This window comes from Dermacentor andersoni, chromosome 8 (genome assembly GCF_023375885.2).
Source record: "Dermacentor andersoni chromosome 8, qqDerAnde1_hic_scaffold, whole genome shotgun sequence".
In the NCBI taxonomy this organism is placed as follows: domain Eukaryota; kingdom Metazoa; phylum Arthropoda; class Arachnida; order Ixodida; family Ixodidae; genus Dermacentor; species Dermacentor andersoni.
Window position 1 is genome coordinate 134,102,453 of NC_092821.1, and position 23,239 is coordinate 134,125,691.

At 47.5% G+C, this 23,239-nt stretch overlaps 1 protein-coding gene across 1 annotated transcript; it reads right to left on the bottom strand.

Annotated features, from left to right (window-relative positions):
• Nucleotides 1-3,960: 3,960 nt before the first annotated feature.
• On the bottom strand, nucleotides 3,961-23,238 carry LOC126525723 (uncharacterized). Its single transcript, XM_050173641.2, has 8 exons — nucleotides 22,692-23,238; nucleotides 20,835-21,123; nucleotides 18,979-19,142; nucleotides 14,006-14,212; nucleotides 11,544-11,909; nucleotides 9,160-9,483; nucleotides 5,954-6,250; nucleotides 3,961-4,760 (listed from the first exon to the last, which is right to left on the bottom strand). The coding sequence occupies exons 1-8, from the start codon at nucleotides 22,971-22,973 to the stop codon at nucleotides 4,644-4,646; spliced, it is 2,046 nt and encodes a 681-aa protein (XP_050029598.1). The 5' UTR covers nucleotides 22,974-23,238; the 3' UTR covers nucleotides 3,961-4,643.
• Nucleotide 23,239: the final 1 nt, after the last annotated feature.

The window sequence follows — 23,239 nt, forward strand, 5'->3', positions numbered from 1 at the left end:
TCACCTAGAACCAAGAGACTTGATTGCGGCACACAACGCGCACACAAGATTAGCGAAGCAAATAGGCTGACATTGCCCCAAAATTTATACGAGTGTCACTGAATGTAAGAAGGCAATGACAGGTCCGTTTCGGAAAAAATAAACTATGTTTTCACGTCAACATATTCTTCCAGCGTTGCCAACAATAGTCTTGTGGTCTACTCAGCTTCTTGGGTCCCTGGTTGTGGATTTGTTTGCATCAGGCTGCTTTCGTTGAATTACCATGACCTAAAGATATAAGCGACTTTATGATGGCATGCAGGCAAAAGAATAACGATTCGCCTTAAACAGCGGCTGAACGTGGAATGATACTGTTACGGTCCTTATCAAATAGAATATAAGTCGGCGAAAAAGGCAAATGTGAAAAGTAAAACAGACAAACAAACAATCGTAGTTTCGTTCGAAAGGCAAAGCATCGATTGTGATCGCAAGTTAGTGAACAGCTATACGAAGTAAGGATAGTAGTTTTTCGCGTGCGCGAGCAAACATGAACACGTCTCATTCGATGGCTGCGCAAACACCCTGTCAACACGCTGCAGTGAAGAAACGCGGCAGCAGCAGCGAGTGAATTGACCTTCGTGCTTCCGCTCGCATCAACGCGAACTAAGTCGAGAAAACGCAGCGTTGTGCGGAATCTACCCGTCGCAGATGGCTTTCAAGGTTGCGCGGCGGGGCCGCCCAGGCCGCACGGAGTAGAAGCTCCTCCTCCCTACCCTCTCCCCGAAGCCTTGCGCGCGACCTCCGTTGCGTGCGCGAGATTGAATCACGATCGCCGGCTCACCCTCGCAAGCCTTCCCTCGCACATACAGCACACGGTGCGAGGAGTCGGTTTTATCGCCTTTGTACTTTATACGGAACCTCACGGCGACGGCGACGGCAGTAATGCGCCTAGAGTGTCCATGTAATTGCTGTCGCAATAACAGAACATTACGTTAGTAATATACTCGGACTATCAGGAATCCTTGATGCACAACTTCGTTATGAGCCTTGAAACGTCGAAGTACTTAACTGCGTATTTTCGGTTTGAATCTATTGGAAGTTCAAGTTTTCTTGTTTGTTTAATTTAGCAGCGCTATGACAAAAACCTATGTTGATATTAATAATGCGCTATTTTAGAGCTTCAGGGCTTGGCGCGAGCGCAATCTATAAGACATAAGCGGTTTGTGCACGCTATGTGATACTGTTCTCAACTTTGGAAGACAGACAAAAGCAAATGTTTGTCATGTTTTCCACACACGTACGTTCTTGTTTGCGGGCAAGATGCATAGCCCTGTTGAGAAACACTGATCGTCGTTTGATGCAGAAAGAATGACGTTACCGTGTCCGTCAGGGCCTTCGTACGCACACCGTTGACGACGGTGAAGAGGCTGTTGGACAACTCAACGTTGTTGAAGCACAATCTTAGCGTCGTACTAACTTGAAAGCTAGCGCTTGGATTCCGTGCAGTTGGATTACCAGCTTCCACAGGGTTGAGCTTCTTCTTCTTCTAGTTAAGACGCATTGAACAGGTTCACTAGGGTGATTATAACATATCTTACAAGTTCGAAAGCTCACAGAGGGAAGAAAGGAATGGAGCATTTTATTTCAGAAAGGGTGCCTCGTCCCTAACTGGAAAATTGGCAGATGGTTTAAGGAGCTGTCAGACGCCCTGTGCCAAGCCTCTTCTCCCATGAGTCACTGAGTATAGCGGAATGCAGTGCGCACGTTTATTAGCCAATTACTTCAATGTGTTGCCAAAAAGAGAATACCCATTAAACGAACGCAGGCCACAGATCGGTGCACGCAGCACAATATTCCACATATTCTAGGCAGCCGCCAAATTGTGGTTGTCATCTTCATCATCAGCCTATTTTATGTCCACTGAAGGACGAAGGCCTCTCCCTGAGACCTAATAATAATAATAATAATAATAATAATAATAATTAATAATAATAATAATCACTACCACCACCACTAATTACCCCTGTCCGACGCCAATCGATTCCAACTTGCACCTGCGAATTTCTTGATTTCATAGCCCCACCTAGTCTTGTGCCGTCCTTGACTGCGGTTGTATATGCTGCTTTTTTTTTTTTAGTTTCGAATTCCCTATATTTCTTACCAGTCATTGAGATTCCATCCAAAAACATGCTAAAATAACATATCTCTTCATTGTCCTTATTATTTTTTTTTGCGAGGTTTGCGTTTTAAGACTGTTTCCTTTTGTGGAACAGAGAACAGGATTTTCGGTTATTGTTAACCTTCGTGAATTAAAAAGAAATTTCAATATCTAGCACTCTTCTTAGTGCCAGGCATCAGTTAACTAAATGCGCCAACTTGCCGGACGCTTTGAATACTGAGTTTAGTGTAGAGGGGACGTTCTCGGGGGCTGGCGCCCGCATGATGAACCCTAAAGGCCCTTATGTTCAGGTTAATACGAGGTGTATCGTTGCCCACTAGATCACTGGTGCGGTACTGCGTACCTTTCCCAAGGCAACAGAAAGTAGGCTCTGGCACACAAGCTCTCCTGTGAATAGACGTATTTGTGGAAATTGAAGAAAAGAGCCGAGATTTGTGTTATAATATCGGTGTTTCATGCGTTGCATAACCGGCAGACTTAGACTGTGCACCAGATTGTGTATAGTGCAAGCAAAAAATAAAATTTCCGTTCCATTCCATTCCACTCCACGGCATATAGAGACATGTGCCTGTGGAGTGGATCAACACAAACACTCTTTCACATCACGGGGGCGTGTGCAGAACAGGGAGAAGAATACGAAACAAATGACACGGGGAACGAATGGGAGGCCCGACCCTGGAAGATCAGCTACGACTGGTTAGACGAGCTGTGCGGATGGCTTGTGCCAGTGGGGCCTCGGAATAGGGGCGCCACTCTGCCGGTCGAATTTCGTTTCCCCCCCGTGTTGGCTCCCGGGAACTGGGGTAGGAGCCCGCCCGGTTTCGGTATATAATAGTTTTTCTGCTACCATACTACATTACATATTTTTAATAATAAACCATCACGCAGAGTGAAAATATTTGTTACTATTGCTTATGCTTTCTCGCAGGTGGGCAACACCTTTGAATACGAAAATTACGAGATCAAATGTATAAAATCGAAAGTTATCGATCGACACAGCCATCACTGTATTCGTGCCAAGATCGCCACCGCAACCTGTTCTCGCGAATTGGCTCACGTTATAAAAATAAATGACTCGAAATAGTGTCTCATGGTGACTGCGCATCCAAGAAAAGAAAAAAGAATAGGTTATCGCACGCATTCTACTCCTTAGCAGGTGGCCTTTAGCATATGCAACCATTCTTCTCCGTCTAACGAGGACAATGACACTGCTTTTCGGCTTGCTGCGTCAGCGGACCGCATGTGCAAATGGAGCATTTATTGCGAAGTAGAAGCATTTCGAACCCCATATCAAGGCAACTAAATAGTTCAATTGCTGGCTCGTGCGACGCCTATGCCGTTAAGGTACAAGATAAAACATTAAACACAATTCCCAGCACAGCTTCACAGTATACTGGCCTATAAATTAGATTTGTCCATGAGCCTTCGTAGGCTTCCGACGTGAGGAACTTATAAAATTCCGTGTAGTAGCAGAAGACGAGCTTGACGCTGCATGGGACCAACCCATCAAGTTTCTCGCGATGCGATGGAGACTACGGCTTACTTACTGCTCTCTGTATACGGGAAGACTAGAGTTGTCTGAAGGCATGCGGAAAGCTATTGCTCACGGGCATGAATATACCAGGTGGCGGGCCCAGGAGGTTGCACAGGTAGCAGGGAGTCCCCACTCCTCTCGAAGGCGCGAGAAATAATCCCGATTGCGTGTTCATTTTTTAAAACCAAATGATGTTTGTTTTCCTGCTGCACGTAAGTATACTGAACAGTGCAACCAGAAAAAAAAAAGGAAACGAAGGAACAGCATGCCAAGAATAAGCAAATATACTTGAAGGAAAAGAAGAGAAGCATGTACGTCAAGCTATTTTTTCACGCTATTTTTTCACGCACTGCGCACAATAAGCATCGTTGACTCCTTTTGTCCACAGCCACACACGGGGAATGAGGCAGGCATGCAGTTTCTTATTGCATCAAAAACAGGTGCCGGAATCAAGTTGCTGAATATAGCGCAAAAACAAAGTAAACGTGTTGTAGACTACGCAGATCATCCAACCAGCACAATGACAAGCACTTTTACTGAGCACGTTACGGTGGCCGTAATCAAGCGCGTAAACACAAGTTTCATATTTCAAGTACGTTTTATTGTATTTGGTTAAAGTAAGCCAGCGGTGATCATTGAACGGCTGCAGAAGCAGCGATTCCAGGGGAATCGCAAATTGAACGACAGCTCAGTCTGTCTGTCTGGCGCAATAGCAAAGCATACGGTCTAGATCGCCGCAAATAGCAAATGCCGATAGTAGCGACGATCAACTCGGCTTCCATCGACTACAGTGAAGACGTGAATGCTACGTAAGATCGCGTTGCGAAAGCGTAGAAGGAAAAAAAAAAACGCTTTGGACGCCGCGTGCTTGCTCCTCAGGTGTCCCGGAAAATGTACCGATCGAAATGCGAGCACGACGCTGCAGCGGTGGACGAAATGAGGCCGTGGTGGTCACTCCAGCGACGGCTGCTCGGAAAAAATCGCCTCATTTTTTTTCTTCAGCTTTGGATCGTCACTGGGGCCGATCGACGAGCGTGGCTCCGAGAAGATGTCAAGCTCAGTTGGCACCTAGCAAGGTAAAAAGCAAAACAAAAAATGATATTGTGCCATAAGACATCGTAGATAATTGCCAAAGCTAGCGACAGCTTTCATGCGTGGCCCTGCTGGCTGCCTCCATGTTATCTCGTGATCCACGGCAAACTTAAGTTATGACTGAACCAACCGACTAACTGCGAGATAAAGCACAATGCTATATATCTGGTTACGTTAAGATGAGGGTGTGCTGATTTTATATATTATATATATATATATATATATACATGACGGGAACCATATACGCACATTGTCCACGTGATCGCGATGATGTCATGCAGCGCACGTGCGTCAGGAGCGCGCTTTGCTTTCATCGCTCCTCGCCTTATCTCGATGACGTCATCGCGAGCAGAGTGCCGGAATGGGGGGATCCTCCGTTCCATTCCCAGTCTTTTCCGGAGAGAGTGGAAATTCCCCGTTAATTTCACTCTCCTCTTTTAACTCCTCGGAATGGTGTGAGAGTTGGACCATTCTCACTCCCGCAGTGGCTGAACTGAACAATTCTATTCCTCCAATTCCGGGAAATCAAAACTCTTGGTCTACAAATGTTGAGTGCTTGTGCGTTGCGTGCCATTGAACTAAAAGCGTGTTTTGGAAGTCTTAAATACTTTACAAATAACGTTACGCACAATTTCTTTTTTGGCACATGGAACACGTTACTGTGCTATTTTTTCTGTAGTGCGTTATTCCCTGTAATCACTCTCACATGAACCGTCTTAAAGCGAAGCTTTCTTTTCGAACCGTCCCGGACTTTTCTGACCGTAGCTGTTGACCGTTGTCATGCTGAAAAGGCCAAGTTTAAAAAGAAAAGGCAGAAAAGTGAATTAGGTGCGAGATGGTGGGATCGAAGTCAAGGTCAAATCCACAGCAGCTCTGTGATCTAACCACCCCTGACTGGCCAACCACCAACGGCAAAAAAGCTGACGCTCCGCCGCTACCAAATCTGTCGCGGCCGCTATGATCCCGTTTGGAGAGAAGTTGAAGCGGTTGTTAAACGCAGCAGAGCGCGTCGTCCTCCGTAATACCCAGGCCATTAAGAGCAAAATGTCATCAGCAATAACAAAGAAAAAGAAATAAAAATCGTCATTCCTCTCTAGGCACCTTTTCGGTCGGGCAAACTCAAGGGAGGGAGTCTCGCGCATAATTGCAGTTTCGAAGAAATTTCTTACCTTCGGCGAGGCAGGTCCTTTCGGCGGCGCACGGTATGAACGCACCGAGTGCATAGACACGTGCGAGGCACGGCGCTTCATCAGGTCCTGCCGGAGCTGCTGCACAGTCTGTTCGTCCAGATCGCCGGTCTCTGACGCGGGACCTGCGCCGGAGGCGTCGGGGATGGTACAAAGTGGCAACAGCTTGACCCTGATGCCGCCGGCCTTAGGGTTGGCGTCCGCATTGCCTGGCGAACCGGCTGCGGCATTGCTTTCCGACAAGCGTTGCTCCGAGAAGATGTCGAGCTTGGCCGGAACCTGGGCACAGAGAGAATAAAGTTAAGTTTTTTTTTTTCATTTATCAGCCAAACAGCAGGTGACCGCTGAAGCTGAGGCTGGTGAGTGCTACAACAACACCGTGCATCTAGTCACAAAGAGAGGGTTGCGTAAGTAATCAGGGCCGGGTCGGTAACGGTACGGGTCAGGGCGACTGGCATGGTCGCAACATTTCCTTCTCGTTTCCTGGCCTCTGAAAACATTTATGTAATAGGCTCTATAAACAGTCTGCCTGATGCTTCCTCTAACAGCCCAACGTACCAACTCGGTGCATTGAGATCTTAAGCGTGGATGTTTCGGTTTATTACGACGAAGACATGAGGGGCTGCCGTGAAACGCGGCGAGAAGAATGCCGCCCTCCGCCTGGGAAAAAAGAAAGCGGAACTTAAACCCTTTGAGTTTTATCAGGTGGCACTGAGATCATGGATGATCGCCGAGTGTGTGGTCAGGAATCGAGAAAAACTGGCACAAATGTTTCGACGCATTCGTACGTTTATGAGCGTCCACAGGCGATGTTCAAAACAGTCAATACACGTCTTCGGCGCCTGTAATCACTTCCGAAGCCTCCACAGCGGGAAAAAACAACCCCGATCATTGATTTCCGTTAAGACGAGGGAGTCATCGACTAGGCGTGCGATATTGGCGCCAGCTGTTGCGTTCGAGACTTCCTTATTTTAGCCTCGTGACAAGCCGTTCGTTTGCATGCGTCAAAGTATGTTTAAATAATTTCGAACGACGTGCTGTCATGAATAAAGAACAGCGTACACTGCCTGAAGCCAGGAAAGTCCATGCCACTGACCATAGCGAAGGCTTTTTGTTGGTGGCTGGTCATTCATCTCTCGATATCGAGAAGCAGTATTACGAACCTTCCCCCCCAACCCCCCGCCCCTGATAACACCGAGACGTTGATGCCAACGTGAGGTGACGGGATGCGGAAGCCTACAAAACCATCCCGTGCTTGTAAAGTTGCCGGATAGTGGAGAATTTGCTACGTATTTCCTCTGAAGAAGGCAGGCAGGGCGATGCCAGGTGGAGCAATGATGTCCTTTTCACCATACCCTATCGAAAAAAGAACAAGAACAAAAAGAAAAACAAACTATATACAACTAATATTCACCGTAACCCTCATATCCAATAGCCGCATTAGAATATTAAGAGAACCCCATAAAAAAGAACGTGTGTTCTTATTTATCGTGTGGGAAATTTGGATGTGGAGGTTGGGAAGCATAAGATATTCTGTTTTTTATCATAAGGCGGAATCAGCGGGAGCCCTAGTCTTGTACTGCTTCGGTAGTAAAAAAAACATATTTTGTTATCTGCAAACACATAAAGTTCGTATAAGAAAGCTGGAAGATATGTGCAGAGAAGTATGCATGGTCTCGTGAACTTTCATATTGGGAAAATGGAAGAAAGGTTCACTTGCTAGCTGGAGGGTTACGTCTAGAATAACTTAAATTGTGAGATTCAGCATACCAAAACTCTCCAGAAGCTTGTGAGGCACGCAAAAGTGTTTAGCGTAGTATAGCGCTGGATTAATCTAGACCACCTGAGGCTTTTTTGACATGCTACCAGTGCGTTGTGCACGAACGCGTTTGCATTCTGTCCCCACAAGAGGGAGGCGCCGCCGCCTTCGCGAACCTGCCTTCGTCTGGTCTGCTGTACAACGCCGTAAGTTGAAGAAGAGTTACCGCGCCTGGAGGGTCACGTCCAACTGTGAGAACTGATAAGAATTTGAATACTGTTTATTAAGTATGTTCACGAATACCGTCCTTCTGACAGGGGCCACTGAGCATGGATGTTAGTCCAGTATCTCATTAACTAATAAACCAAAAGGACAAATGGATCTCCCTGAAACTTTCGATTACCCTTACCTCAGCCAGCTGGCGTTGACTCTGTTGCTTTCTCTTAGTACCCATTATGTGATGCTAACAAGTTACCCGCCGTTTTTTCAATGCACTGAACATCCGGACCCATAAAATTTTATCTTCTTGATCTCAACCAAACCACATTCTAGTGGTGTTTGAATCTTGATCTATACTACTGTCTTTCGGTGCCTTTCAATGCCCATGTTTTCAATGAACACTCAAAGTAAACTTTTAATATTGTACGTATGTCAACCTTTGGGCACAACCATGCCGTTTTGTTTGTGTGCCAGAAATAACCGACCTAAGCGACCATTGCAGATAGCGTAAGAGTAGAGGTGTATTGAACTTGTCCTGGTTGTAACAGAATAGATAACTGGGCTAGTTGGTTTACCTGCATCTTGAAATTGCAAAAGCGTCCAAAGACGAGAAGGAAGATAGTGGACAGGAGAAAGTGCTTCCTCTTGTCGAATGAGGTCATGTACGTAGGCACTAATATGTGCCGGCAATTTTTGAGGCGACGCTCCCCTGGCGCTGATTTCGTCCTTTACTCGCGGAAAGATGGTGTCTCATTCCCAAAAGATCACCAAAGCAGTATGAGTAGTTAGACATCAATAAACTTTCCCGGAAGAAAAATCCAGTAAAATTGGCCAATGTATCTTTTTTTTTGTTGTGCTAAAACGCAGCGGAATTAAGTTTTCTACTACCGTCGGTCGATTACAATTCACAAAATATAAACGGGAGTTGTCGCATCAGAATTGCTAACGCGTTTTCGCGTCTTCGTCATTTACATCGTGATCTCAGTTTTGAAACAATTCTTTTGATAATATTGGTACAAAAGTCTTCGCAACGCAACTCCTTGCTTTATCTTGGACTTTTTCCTTTGGCGTATGACGTGGCACCTGTCAGTCTGCGTCGCTCGTTGCAACGGATACGTAGCTTACGCATAGTTTATACGTAGGATACACAGAAACTCAGTCGAGTGTTACAAGAGGCTTTACAGGAATGAACACGAGCGCACGGACGCACCTTGGCCGCATCGGCCACGTGACGTAGGGAGCGCACAGACACGTGTGATGCGCGGCGCTTGAAGATGTCCCGCCGTAGCTGGTCCACAGTCGACTCGTCCAAGTCGCCGGTCGGTGAAGCAGCACCCGCGGCGGTGGTCCCTGTCTCGGCCCCCCGAGGACCGGAAGTCTCTTGCGGGCGCGACGTCGAAGTGGCCGGCTTGTGCTTGTGCTTATGCTTGTGCTTGTGCTCGCCGCCCGTCTTCGACTTCTCCGGTGGCGAGGTGGTCTCGAGGACACTCGCCGAAATGTGTTCGTCCGAGAAGATGTCGAGATCGCTCGGCACCTGTGCGAATTAAAGTGCGGCGGCGAGGTAATAATCAGACGTTTCTGGGGACTTGGACGAATAAACAGCGCCCGGATGGAACAACAAACTGACGGCCCAGAAAGAGCACTGTTTGTCTGCTTGTGCCTTGAGTTAGCCTTTTCTCTGTGTAACTGTAATATGGAACAACCAGTATAGTTCCACACCCGGCCACAGTTCTTCAATAAGCAGTTAAGTGGTAGAGCTGACACATCGTTACGAAATGTCCAAACACATGCATGCGAGAGCCTAGAGAGCCCTAAGCCCTGAGGCGTAGCTGCACCAAGAAATACTGCAAGGCATCCTTACTGTGCCCCAGTGTCTTAGGAACCAGAATGGTCTTCATTAAGAAATTCAATGAATGCTCTTTTTGCATCTTCTAGATGCTCTATTAGTCAAATGCTGAAAATTCGGCACGCTACAAGCCACGTCACTGCTCACTCGTCCCTGAGCATAATGCAGACGACAAAAATCTAATGCAGTGACCAAACTTCCTTTACCATGTACATCGGCTCACGCAAAAAAAAAAAAAAAAAAAATCCGGCAGCTCGGTTGGCAAGCCCTGGCAAGCGCAATGCGGCATAATCATAACCTCGAAGACAAGTTGCGTTTGACGCTCTGCGTACAACAGGACGCTGATGCATTTTGGTTGCCATGCAAAGCCACGTTGTCGTACTGCGTCAATGTGTTACAGAGACGGAAAGCTTTTGGTAAAAACGGAAAGCCTTTGCACTGCTTCAATAAATTCTGTACCTCAGCGCTACAAGAAACAGCTCGCGCAGGAGCTCTTGTTTTATATTGTTTGTGTATTCTACGAATGAGTTTAAATACTTCCCGAAGACGACCAAATTAACAGCGTAACGGACACCAACTATCTTAAATACAAATATGGTTCCAATTCTGACGAAGTCAGCACAGTAGAAAACTTCGCGAAGACATCATAACCCAAGGCGATCCAGGCTACTTTGCTGTCCAAACAAGATTTAACTCTTTGAAAGGAAGGTGGAAAGCGCGCTCGCGTGCAAAAGATCGCAATCAGTTTTTTTAGTTGCATAAAGTAATCCACGTTGCGTTCTTTCTTGGCTTCGCACACCTAACGTGTTAACTATACATTTGATTTTCTGATTTTGTTTTTGCTGTCGACGTGAGGTCGTCTCCATGGGCGCTCATTTGGGCGCTCATTTGCATATGGGCGCTCATGGGCGCCCATATACGCCCAGCACATGGGCGCTCATTTGCATATTCGAGCACAGCGTGTGCAAACGGCGCAGAAAACCATTGACAATGTTCTGGTAGACTCTCGCAGTATTAATTCAGCGATAACTGGGGACTTATTTACCCTGTACGAAGCCTTGCGTTTTATGGACAGTGCATGAATAGTAAGTGGATCTGCGGTGTTAAAACGCAAGGTACTGCCTGAAAAATTAATGGTAGTGCATAGGAAGGAGAAAAAAAAAAACACTCAGTGTAACGTACTTAGTACATCAACTAATATGTAGCTTAACAAATACCAGTACTTAAAGGTTTATATACGACAGAAGGCTTAAAAAGCGTGAGCTTGGAGGTATGTGTGATCACGTTGCATCACAAATGCATGATAATAGCCTAACCACGTTCCAAATGCGCTCCGATTCTATGACTGCAAGCTGTCGTTGTAAGCGTTCGACTAGCTTCAATCAATGCTAGCCGGAATCGGAACATGTCCTACAGGTTCTACGAGTTTGCGCTTTGCGTGGGAGCCGGTGGTACTGTTGTGCACAATGCGTAATTCCACCACGTTGCCAACTTCCGCCAATCAGAGAGTGCCGCCAACCTACAATCCAACAGTGGCCGACAAATATGGCGCAGTCGACAGACGCCACCTAGCGCCTGAAAAGACCACTCGGTGCCGCTTGGACGCCACCTGTCTAGGAGGAGGAAGATGAAAAGGAAGGAAGGAAAGGTAGGGAGGCCAACCTGACACACGTCCGGTTTGTTACCCTACAACCACCTATCTAACATTTTTAAGGTCCATGTGTACCTCCTTTTCTTGCGTTGCGTACCTTGGCCACACGCGGTGTGGGCCGCAGGGAGTGCTGAGACACGTGGGATGCGCGGCGCATGGAGATGTCCCGGCGCAGCTGCACGAGGGTCGATTCGTCCAAGTCGCGGGCCTGCGAAGCGGGGGCCACGCCGGCGCTCGTCCCAGGCGGCGATGCGGGTCCCGGTGGGGGCGACGTGCATTCGGACGTGGAACCCGAGAACGCCACGTCGGCGGGGACGAGGTTTGAGGCCTGCCGCGAAGGCGACGACTTGCGCTTGTGCTTGCGCTTGTGCCCGGAGTGCGACTGCTTCTCTCTCACCGCCGCTGCCCGGGCTATGCTCGCGGTCGAGTGTTCTTCCGAAAAAATGTCGAGTTCGGTCGGCACCTGCGCCAACGAAGTGTTTGCTCTCTCTCTCTCTCTAAGAATATTATTATGCAGAAGACAGACACAAGTGTTCCATAGCCTGGCGAGGAACAATAATTCATGATCGCCAGCCAGCCTCTAGAGTATGTGCAGGTGTACGCTTCTCTAGGTTAATTACTCACAGGGGACCCTGTTTAAGAGCAGAAAATTTGCAGATTAGAAATGGGTTGGATTGCATACAGCAGGCTTTATCGAATCCTGGTTGGGGGCTTATCATGGTCGTTAAAAGAAAGTGCGCATTGCATTCTACCGGTGCTTAACATATGGGGTCGAAACTCGGAGGTAAAGAAGGTAGAAAACAAGTTAAGGGTCACGCAAAGCGCGATGGAACGAAAAATGTTAGGCGTAACACTAAGAGACAGCAAGAGAGCGGTGTGGATGAGAGTAAATGAGGGTGGCTGGTGTTCTAGTCGACATGAAGATGAAAAATTCACCGGTGGTTACGATACTCCCTAATGCAAAGTTTGTGCGCAGATTTATGCGTAATTTCATTTTGCGCGATATATTGGCTGGTGCGGCCAATCTTTTTCGTGTGGAGCGAAGTTTGGCGCGACGGCCTAGATAATTGGCTAATAGGCCAAGGTACCGTCCTTCTGTGGTCTCTCACCCGAAACGTTTGGGATGCACCTATCTCGCTCGTCAATCCGATTTTTGGATCTATAAATATATAGGTACTTCGCTCCGCTTCCCGTTCGACACAATTCTTTTTCTTTTCCTGAAACTCAAATTGAGAGCGCAGCGCCTTGGACAAATAGGACCTGCATGACACCGGAAACAACCAGCGTCTCAGTTTGATTGAAGAAGCCCTTATATTCTCCTCGAACTCAAGAAAAACCCAGCGTCTAGAACTGCTACTTTCGCGAACAATGAAAACGCAACACATTGCTTACCGAAACACCACGATCACCTGAGCAGCGAACCAGGTACATGCTCGCGGATAAAGAATCGGGCTTCTGGCGTACTCCGCTTTTCAGTACCCAGAAAGTGGAGGCATAACATTGTGTAGCCATTCATTATGTGCACACTGTATCCTAGGCTGTTACGCAGTCTCGGGGGGAATTCGCACCGTACTTCAAAGGCGCGCATCATGGCCAAGGAGAATTTGGCGGTTTGGCGCAAAATAACGGCGATTCTCTGCAAAAGCGGTGACTATGAAATCCTCGACTTGTATTGCCGCAGAATGTAGTCTGCAGTATGACGAACCATTTAGGATTTATTTCGTCAAATAAAAAGTTCCAATCAATCTTGCTTGCGTTCTCCATATGCAGCGCTGCTAGCCAATTATACTTTTCCCGTGAAGAATGCCACACACAACTCGACGCACCCTAGATGCGCCTGATGAAAATTTCGCTGCAGAGTGATAGCCTAAGAAAATGCGCACAAGATAGATGGCAAACATCGTTGGAGGACAAGATAAACCATTAAGTGTGTAAGATTTCCCAAAACTGCTTATGAGGCTTCAAACAGGAGCGGTTATCCCGGCCACGGCGGCCGCATTTCGATGGGGGCGAAATGCGAAAACACCCGTGTGCTTAGATTTAGGTGCATGTTAAGGAACCCCAGGTGGTCAAAATTTCCGGAGTCCTCCACTACGGCGTGCCTAATAATCAGAAAGTGGTTTTGGCACGTTAAACTCCATAATTTCTTTTAAACAGGAGCGGGTATCTATGTGGTTTTTGGTTCCATTCAGAATAAGAAAATCTGGCGTTCTCGAGCGAGGTACAAGGATCAGAGGAGGATGAACTCTCATGACGTTTAAGTCGCAATGGAACGTATTTTCAACGCCTTTTCGGCATCGACTGGGCGACGATTTTCACCCGACATGCTGAAGTCGTACTGTTATTTGCGGATGGAGCGCGTGATGTAAGCATGTATGCTTTTATTGTCAACAACCTCGTGGAACGTATTTCACACATTTCGGTCAGAATTGTAGTGCTGTTACCATGCAACGTATGTGAGACGAACATGCCGAGGCGAGGCGGTACGACGGCGAAGGTATACGTTAAAGAAAACGCTCCGCTCATGGTTGTGGCCAAACTAATAGCTCAGTCACTCACCTTGGGGGATTCAGCCGCAGTACGCGACCGGGCTGAGCGTGTAGACACGTGCGAGGCGCGACGCATCATCACTTCCTTGCGCAGCTTCTGGAGGGTCGAATCGTCCAGGTCGTGGGTGTCCGAGGCCGCGCCGTGGTCTACGATCGCCACAGTCGGGCTCTTGGTGCCAGGCCGGGATGCTTGCGCTACCGCTTGGCTCGGCTGCTGCTGTTGCGAACGCGGGAAGTGCGTTAGCCCTCAATCCCGACTTAGTGTCCTTGAGAGGACAGCGCTTCATGCCATGTCGCCTACTTGTAGATCTGATGCTAGTGTATTATGTACGATTGGTCGCGGTAACTTAGTGTCTATGGCGTTCTGTTGTTGGGATCGAGATCGCGGCTTCAATCCCGGTGACGGCGACGGCATTTCGATTGGCTCTCAATAATATTTTATAAATGTATGCGCTTAGATTGAGATGCTGCTTAACGATACCCAGGAGGTTAAAATTTTTCCCGAGCTCATGTCTGCGCCGCCTAGGAGCCCTAGAGTTGCTTCGGGGCGTTGAACCCAATTAATCAATATTGAACTATTTATCTGTTATATGTTCGTCCTTCAATAGCAGCGCTTGACTCAACAGGTAAATCGTCTTAAATATGCAGATCGAGCATCGGAATAAAGGAAAGTAGAGATTATACTACAAGTCACTGAGAAGGTAAAGCGGCGCCGCAGTGTTCAGTGCGTGGAAATCACGTGGAGTGAAGTGTTTGTGTTGGTATGTCTGAGTTAGACTCGTTGAAAAAAAAATTATGTTCAAAATCAAAGTGTCCGGTTTAATGTGCCAAGGCAACATAGGGCATATTCGAGGATGCCGTAGTTGGCGATCCTGGATTATTTTCGACCCACGGGTGTTCCATAACATACGCCTCAACGTGAGCGTTTTCGCATTCCGACCCCTCAAAAGGGGATTGCCGTGGATGGGGAATTGAGCCCACGACCTAGGTGCTGAGCAAGAAAATGCTATAGGCACTGATTTACAAAAACATTTACCAATCGTTTTCAGCTGCTTGACTTGTTTCTAATGCGCTTGCAGTTAGTAGCGGTAGCAAAGATAACAGCTGCTCAGTAAAAAAAAAAAAAAGAGAAAAATGCACATTCAGAGTTTGCTTTAGTTATTTGATGTACCATGACAGTAACATTGCTGAAAAAAGAAAAAGAAAAGCATGCCACCACACGCACTTAGAATGTTGCGTGCCCAGGATGAGATACAGAGGTAAGAAATTCATTAATTAGTCTATGCGCAATGTAATCCTACTCAATGATTGAAACTTATTGTACAAAGTTTGACTGACCCGTGCGCTCGTCGTTAAATTGCTGCCGTACTGCGGCATTCGCGGCTGTCATGCAGCAAAATGCTTCGGAACAAGCCCTGCTTTTGTCGGACTTTATCGTCCCTAGTACCTAATAGTAATCCCTTATATTCGAAGAGAAACGAACACTTCACAATTGTGAATTATTGATTCTGGGATATACCGTATGGACTCACGTAAAGGCCGCTGTCTGCTTTTCGTGATTTTGATGAGGCGCGGCCCTTACACGAGACTGGGCCATTCAGTCAAACTTTTCTCGCTACGCGTTCCGAGAACATGTACGCTTTCCCGCGGAACGCCTTTCTCGATTGTGTTCGTTGCGGTGAGCTCCTCTTTCTTCCTCAGCCACCGAGGTGTACACTCGTCGTTTACGCCGAAGTTGCGGCCGGCTGCCCGCTTGCTACGCTCGTCGGCCTACGCGGCCGCCTTGGGCCCAAATGCAGCGTAGAAAAAAACCGGCGGAATCGGAGTACCGTTCTAGACGAGATGAAAGCGCGGTGCCATTCTAAAACTCAGGCGTATCGTGAAATTTGGTAATCGCGGCATTTTGACCCAATCGGAGAGGCCCTAGCAGCCCTCTAGGTCCGTTCTCGGCCAATCAGAGCTGACAAGATGTTGAACTCGACAATACGGCGGTGTTTGTCAGTGCTCAGAATATAGTACCCCCAGTTCATAGGCGCGACCCGGGACGATCGAGGTCAAAGGGCAACTCTACTAAATGCTGGTGCGTGCGCGCGGCATAAGCCCACGCAACGGGATTGGCTTCTCGGTCGTGATTTTCACGGCGAAGCTGTTAGCCTCTCGGTGGTCGGCATTTATCGTGTCCGTCCGTGGGAGGAAATTGTAACCATCAGCAATGGCTCACACCCACGTAAACAAGCAAAAGATGCAAGGGCTCATACTCCCGTAAGGCAAAGACTACAAGCGCTCGGCAAAGTGAAGCGAACAGTGCGCACATTCATTGAAATCACCCATACAACTCAGGAACAGCATACGTTTCAAGAACAAACAACCTCAATACAAGCATCCGAACCATCAGTGAAGAATCGCACGCCCGTCTCAACAGTTATAGTGGTGGTTTTTCAGGAGCTTCGCTGGACAACTATTTTCGCGGGGTAGGAATGGCGAGTCACTTTTATTTCTTCCAAATTTCGGACTGGCAAGTTCGGGGTGCGGCCTATACATCGATACGGAGCTTACTTGAGATTATAGTGTACTAGAAAATTGACAGCGAAATCTACTAGATTCGTTATTTGAAATGCCGCATATGCGCGCACCCCTCATACACAAGCTTGTCGACCTAACACCTATAAGCTATACTGACTGCATATATGGGAGCCTTGATGTAGCAACCTATTAAACCTGTCCTAGAAATTCAACTACGGTTGACATACGCAAACGTCCCCCGTTAATACCGATATCACGCAGCTTAATGGACTGCAGATGAGAATATGTAGTTTTCATTCAGATCTTCGTGTACCTGTGATCGCCTTACGGTTTTGAATTGCATGCGAAATTTTAGTACTATCATTTGCGACGCTACTGCTCCAAATATGAAAAATTTGTTTTCACTTGCTACGTTTTAAATAACCGTTTTCAATATGGCCTGGTACCTAAGCAGTGTGTCTTGTGAGCCAGTGTTCAGTTTGCGATCCACGTGCTGAATACTCAGCCTCCGTGAGAGTTATCTTCTGTTGAATTAGTGCACAAAATTCTTAACAGATGTGCTGACGCTACGGTCTGCAGCTATATTATTCAACGGCAAACTCAACCTTCGAGTCACTAAATTTGATTGACGGACGAGTATGTCGGCACACACTCTCCGCCAGTTTGAATCGTCGTGTGAGCCCAGTAATTCGAGTTGTGTTATGGAAAACCAATGGTTTGCCATGGCGCCTGACTTTCAGGGAAGCGTTATTACGTCAAGTTATTTAAAAAGGGAGCCAAACGTTCTACGTCCCGGCACGCCTGTGTTTTCACAGCGCCGTTCAGTGAATTTTCATAACGGTGGCGTCCGGACTTTATGTGGATAGTATCATGGGAAAGTTAATGACAGGTTGTCCAAGCAGCCGCTGTGAAACACAGTACTAGCTTCCATTATGCGCAATGTCTCATTTGTGACTGAATTGTCGATGCCTCTACGACAGCTGATGCCTTACCCTTCATACCCGTCGGCCATTTACTGTTGTTTAGGGTGCAGCGCACTCCATGCGCGAGCTTCTGGCTCAAGACAGAAAATCTAGTGGCTGGCTTCACATAACTCGCTAGATCGCTCGTACAGCGTGCGATTCCGTGCAAGTGACTCTCTTTTCATCGCGGGAGGTTTAATTAGTGGAATATTTGAGCAGCCGATAAGTACCTCTTTTACTCTCTCTCTCTCATATATATATATATATATATATATATATATATATATATATATATATATATATATGAGAGAGAGAGATTTTTTCCTTTATTCATTACTTCTCTCCACCTTGCGGGTTTCCGCAGAGCTACTACGTCAAATATATATATATATATTTGACGTAGTAGCTCTGCGGAAACCCGCAAGGTGGAGAGAAGTAATGAATAAAGGAAAAAATCAGACATCCACCCGTTTGTAGCCATTGCTACAAAGGAAACCCATACGGATTCCTCGACAGAAAAGCCTCATAGTTGAAGAAAAACTCGTCCTGGTCCGGGACTCGAACCCGGGATCACCGCCTTTCCGGGGCAGCCGCTCTACCATCTGAGCTAACCAGGCGGCTAGCAGATGGCAGGGCGAAGTCGAATTTGTCGACAACACGAAGCAAAGGCAAGAGTTTGACGTAGTAGTTCTGCGGAAACGCGCAAGGTGGAGAGAAAAGGAAATATATATATATATATATATATATATATATATATATATATAATATAGAACTCCTTCTGAAAGGGTAATCCATCAGTGAGAATTTTGTGTTTGCTCTAAGCGCCACAAGATGGGCATGAAAAATCACTTGGCTCAGTGACAGCCTGAAAATTCTATAGAAGCTCTGGCTCCTTGTGTTTCTTCCAAGTTCCTCTTTTTCGTAGTTACTTCCTCCGCATCCCCTCTCCCGACCCATTATTCGCGTAATGCTCTTTTTACCCACATTAGAACGCGGGCTAGTTCAACTACACGGAAGGCAGACAGACAGTTGCAGTGACAGCGGCCACATCACTTCTACCATCCTACTAGTACTACGTATATTGATTTTATATTGTATTAGCAAATATTGAATGTATCAAGGAATGAATGAACAAATCAGTCCATCAATAAACGCGTACTGCACCTTTCCTTTGTGCATCCGGTCCACACACCATTTTACCGAAAGCCGGCTATACTGAATGTTGTTAGCTTTGATGTCACGATAATAACGGCAGGTTTCGACAACCGAAGTTACGCATATTTTTCGACATTTACATCACTGTATTTGCCACTGCTTCTTTCTGTTGCCACCGATAATAAACCTGCGGCTAAAGCCTGCTTGCTGTGCGGCTGAGGTAGGGGTGGCCTGAAGAACACGGGATCGTCCCTTCCCTCCGCCACACTGCGTTAGCAATGGCTAAAAACACGGCCAAGGTCAAGCCCTCCTAATTTGCCTCGTCACGTTTGCGACTCCTTACCAGTAATGCTGGCGACGTAGTATCGCTGGTAGGCTCTTGTGGGACACCTTCAGATGGCGATGTCGGCGAAACTACCCCCGCGTCCGTGGTCGCGTTCGCAGCATCCGGCTGCGTCCCAGATGGTTTGGATCGCTTAGGCTGCTTGCTCTTGCGCTTCGAGAAACCTGCGCCAGGCACGCACCAGGCACAATTGTCATTGTCTCTGCTAACCGCGCATGTGTCTTATTATGGCCTTAGCATTAGGGGCGTCAAAGTGGGAAAAAGTGTGTGTGAAGTAAGGGATGCCCGTCGCGGTGTAGGGTTAGAGAAGGGATGGGGAGAGCTTAGAAGAGCGTGTATGTATATGTGTGCATATGCATGAATGTACACACACACACGCACACACGCGCGCACACACACACACACACACATACACACACACATATTATATATATATATATATATATATATATATATATATATATATATATATATATATACTCCGGGTCTCCCGGAGGATACATACTCCGGGAGTCTACTCCGGGTCACCGACAGTTGCACTTCGCTCGTCGAAGAGGCGGGAATGTGTGTTTAGTCAGCACCTGAACAAGAACTTTGAAATGTGGCGAACGTGGTTTAAATCATGCATCCGGGACTTCAAAGTGTTGCGAGGTAACGCTAACGCGTTTCTCTCACATTTACCGCTTAATTGCCACTGTATTTTTTGCACTGAGGAAACAGATTCGCCCTGCGCATTTAACTGAACTATTTAGGAACCGACTGCAACGACAGGTCGTTTTGCGCATTCGGGTGCATGTTTACTCGCATTGTGAGCGCCTGAAATCAATGCAGTGATGATTATATGAACCTATGCTTCCTTGTCGAATATTACAGTCCTTCAATAGATTTTACTGCCCAGTATTAGTTTTCTGCAGCGCCGCGTAAGCTGTGGGTCACAACAGCCCCCCAGAAACGAACGGATGCATAGCGTTCCAATGAAGCGTCACCGAAGAATTAGCTTACATTGGGCGGGCCAGTCTTGGAGCCGAAAAGCGCAGCCGGAAATCATTACTGATTGGCTGGACACTATCTCTAATATTCGCTGTACTGCAGAAGAATGTTGATGCGGATTATGCGTTTTTATTGGAGGAATACTTTTTGCATGTTTTGGCTTGGGAGTGCGAACTTTTACTGGCCTATGTGCGACACGCGTTATGCATATAAAGAAAAAAATACTTTTGCCCTTAATGTATCGATAACACTCGTGGTCAGGGCGACGGCAGCCTGCAGTTAATTTTTATCATGGAATATTGCCTTGCAAGCTGGCATTTAAATGATCACTTAAACAAGAAATTGAAAAGAAATGTAAGGACAGATACAACAGATGTTGCAACGGGTCGTAGCATCAAACACGATTTTCTCTCCAGTTTGCCCACTGACCAATTACGCACGTGGTGTACATGAGCGCCTGTCTTTTCTCACGCTCTAATACCCCCATCAAACCTTGTCAATTTTGCACAACGTGGTCGATCCTTGGCTAACACCTATCTTCTTCAGTATATGTGTCATCGAGAAGAATAGCGTAACGGTAATGTCTAGGAGGTGTTCAGTAACGTTTCGCAGCGTTTGTAATGCAGAACCAAGAACATATTACACAAGATAGGCTTGAAATCAATCAATCAATCAATCAATCAATCAATGAATCAATCAATCAATCAATCAATCAATCAATCAATCAATCAATCATGATAAATACTGTGGTACTCTCAAAGACCGGATTAGTCAATCTGCTCAAGGTAGCCGGAAAGCCAAGATGAAAAAAAAAAAAAAAACACAGATGCCCAATTTTCTAACTTTTTGATTTGAAAGAAGCCTACCGGAGTCTACAATTGTGGGCGAACGCTGGTCGGACTTCTTGGGCTTCTTCTTGCGCTGCTCGCCTTTGGGCTGCTGCTCCTTGTTTTGCTCCAAAGATCCAACGCCAGCAGATGAGCCCTCACACTTTTTGCCACTAAGAGCTTGTGCCTTCGCCTCGACTCCTTCCTTGTCTGCCACTTGCTTGTCGGCGAGCTTGTCCGCTGCCTTGTCCTTTTTCTTGTCGGTCGTCTTCCCCATTGGCTTGTCCTTTGGCTTCTCTGCTGACGCCAGTTTTTCGCCCGGAGAAACCTGGGAGTACGAAACCAGCAAGACTCTCTACATACATGTTGTAGTTGAATGCGTGTGTCCTTGCTAGACACAATACAAACCGCGATCTATGGTCACGATCGCAGCACATGGTCCATGACGATTATCAATAGCGAATAAGGTGCGCTATAGAATATGCCATGAAGTATACCTAAACCACCAACATGCTACATGACGTGCTAGCGAATTGAAGCTAATTGGAAGGAAAAGTGCGAAGGATCGCACACGTTAGGCTGCTAAGTTTGCAGTGCGGCACCTTACTATACCGCACATCAGCACCTAGCCAAGGAATGCGCTGTTCCAATTCTGTCAGTGTTCTGCATTTTAGCCCTAACGGATCCCTATGGTTGCAAACAAATGTGCACTACCACTCATCATAGATGCGACCCCCAACCGCAAAAGTTATGAGTACGGGACCTGATAAAAAATGGCTGTGGCTTAGCTAAGGTTAAGCCGAGGATGCGAAGCATACTAGCCTTTATTTTAGTTGTTGAACCACTGTTTAGCCTGGTGAACTGCTGTTGCTTGGCTATATTTGGTTCGGCTAATAGAAGAAACAACTCATGCGTTACTCTGCTTCGCCTTCAAGAGTGGAACGCGACAGCGTTCCCGTCGGCTACGGCGCAGCGACTACGCGCCCCGCATTGGACGCGGTGAGCGTCGAGCAACGCAGCGTTCGGCGCGGCAACGAAATGTGCGCCTGAGCAAGCGACGCACGCCTGAGCCTTAGAAACAGCTCGTTTCTAAGGCAACACCGCATTCACTAGAGGCGCTTTTGTACCGCTTCGAAGCATCGTACTCGTGGCTCAGTGGTAGCGTCTCCGTCTCACACTCCGGAGACCCTGGTTCGATTCCCACCCAGCCCATCTTGCAAGAGTTGAGCCAAAGCCACCTAGAAAAAGCGCAGCTGCTTATATACCGCCGCGACGCCGCGAGCGACGGCGCGAGTTGGAGCCCCGTTTCTCCTCTGTCGTGACGTCACGGCGTCACGTGGTATTGAAGGCGACACCGCCGCGCCTGAGGAGCTGGGTTGAGCTCTAGTAATATGCTTCGCATAAAAATGAAGTTAAGTTGAAGCGTGTGCACTCTCCTTCAAATTGAATGGTGCAGTCGATACTTGTAAACAGAATTATCGCACTGCCCATAAAAATTCCAGGAATTGGGGCCAGGTAGTGAGGAAAGTAAGCACTTTAATGAAAGTTGTGCTCCGAAAAACTTTTACGGTCGACTGTGCGATCAACCGCAAATGCCCACCAACCGTGAAATCTAAATATCTCAGAAGCGTCGGAACGTACTACTTCGATATTCGAATTCACAGCCTGTAAATGAATGCGAACAACGTAGCGTTGTGCAGTTTCACTGTACATACGGTCACAAAGTGCTCGGGAATTCGTCGTTTCTTCAGATTCCGAGCTCTCTAAAGTTTTGCGGTTGACTGTGCGTCATACTATATTAGCGTGAAGGCTCCGCACTCCTTTCACGGTAGTCTACGGGCCCGAACGCTGTACGAGTCTGTAATACGCATCTATTAGAGGGCGCTGTGTACTCACCGCGGGGGTTTCCTTCGGTCTCGGGTCCCGTTCCCCGGATGCTCGCTTGGTGATTTCCATGCCGCTGACGCTGGGGTATTCGTTCGGTTGTTTGCACGGGCCGAACACAGTTACCGTCGTCTCTGGACTCACACTGGCCGGCGTGGCTATCCTCCACGGATCGCCTTCCCTGGGGTACTCGCGGTTGTACTTGCGCATCAGCAGCCAGATGAGGAGCGCGATGAGCACGGCGCCGATGGCCACCAGTGCCATGGCTAGCGTGTCGCCGAACACCCCCGTCATGGCGCGGCCGGGGTCGAGCACTAGGAGACGCGATGCTCGAACGCCGAGTGAGGCCTTGCACCGCGAGACGAGGGATCCAGGGTCTTCCACTCGTCCGAACCTCTAGTGCAATCGCGGTCTCCACGACACTCTTCGATACGGGTCTCGCTGGAATTCGGACCGAGCGTAGGAGTGAAGCGTCGAGAGACCGTCCCTTCGAAGCTGCTGGATCCCCTGGAATCAAACGCAGCGATCAAGCTCGCGCGATGCGCTCGCGCCAAGGTCAC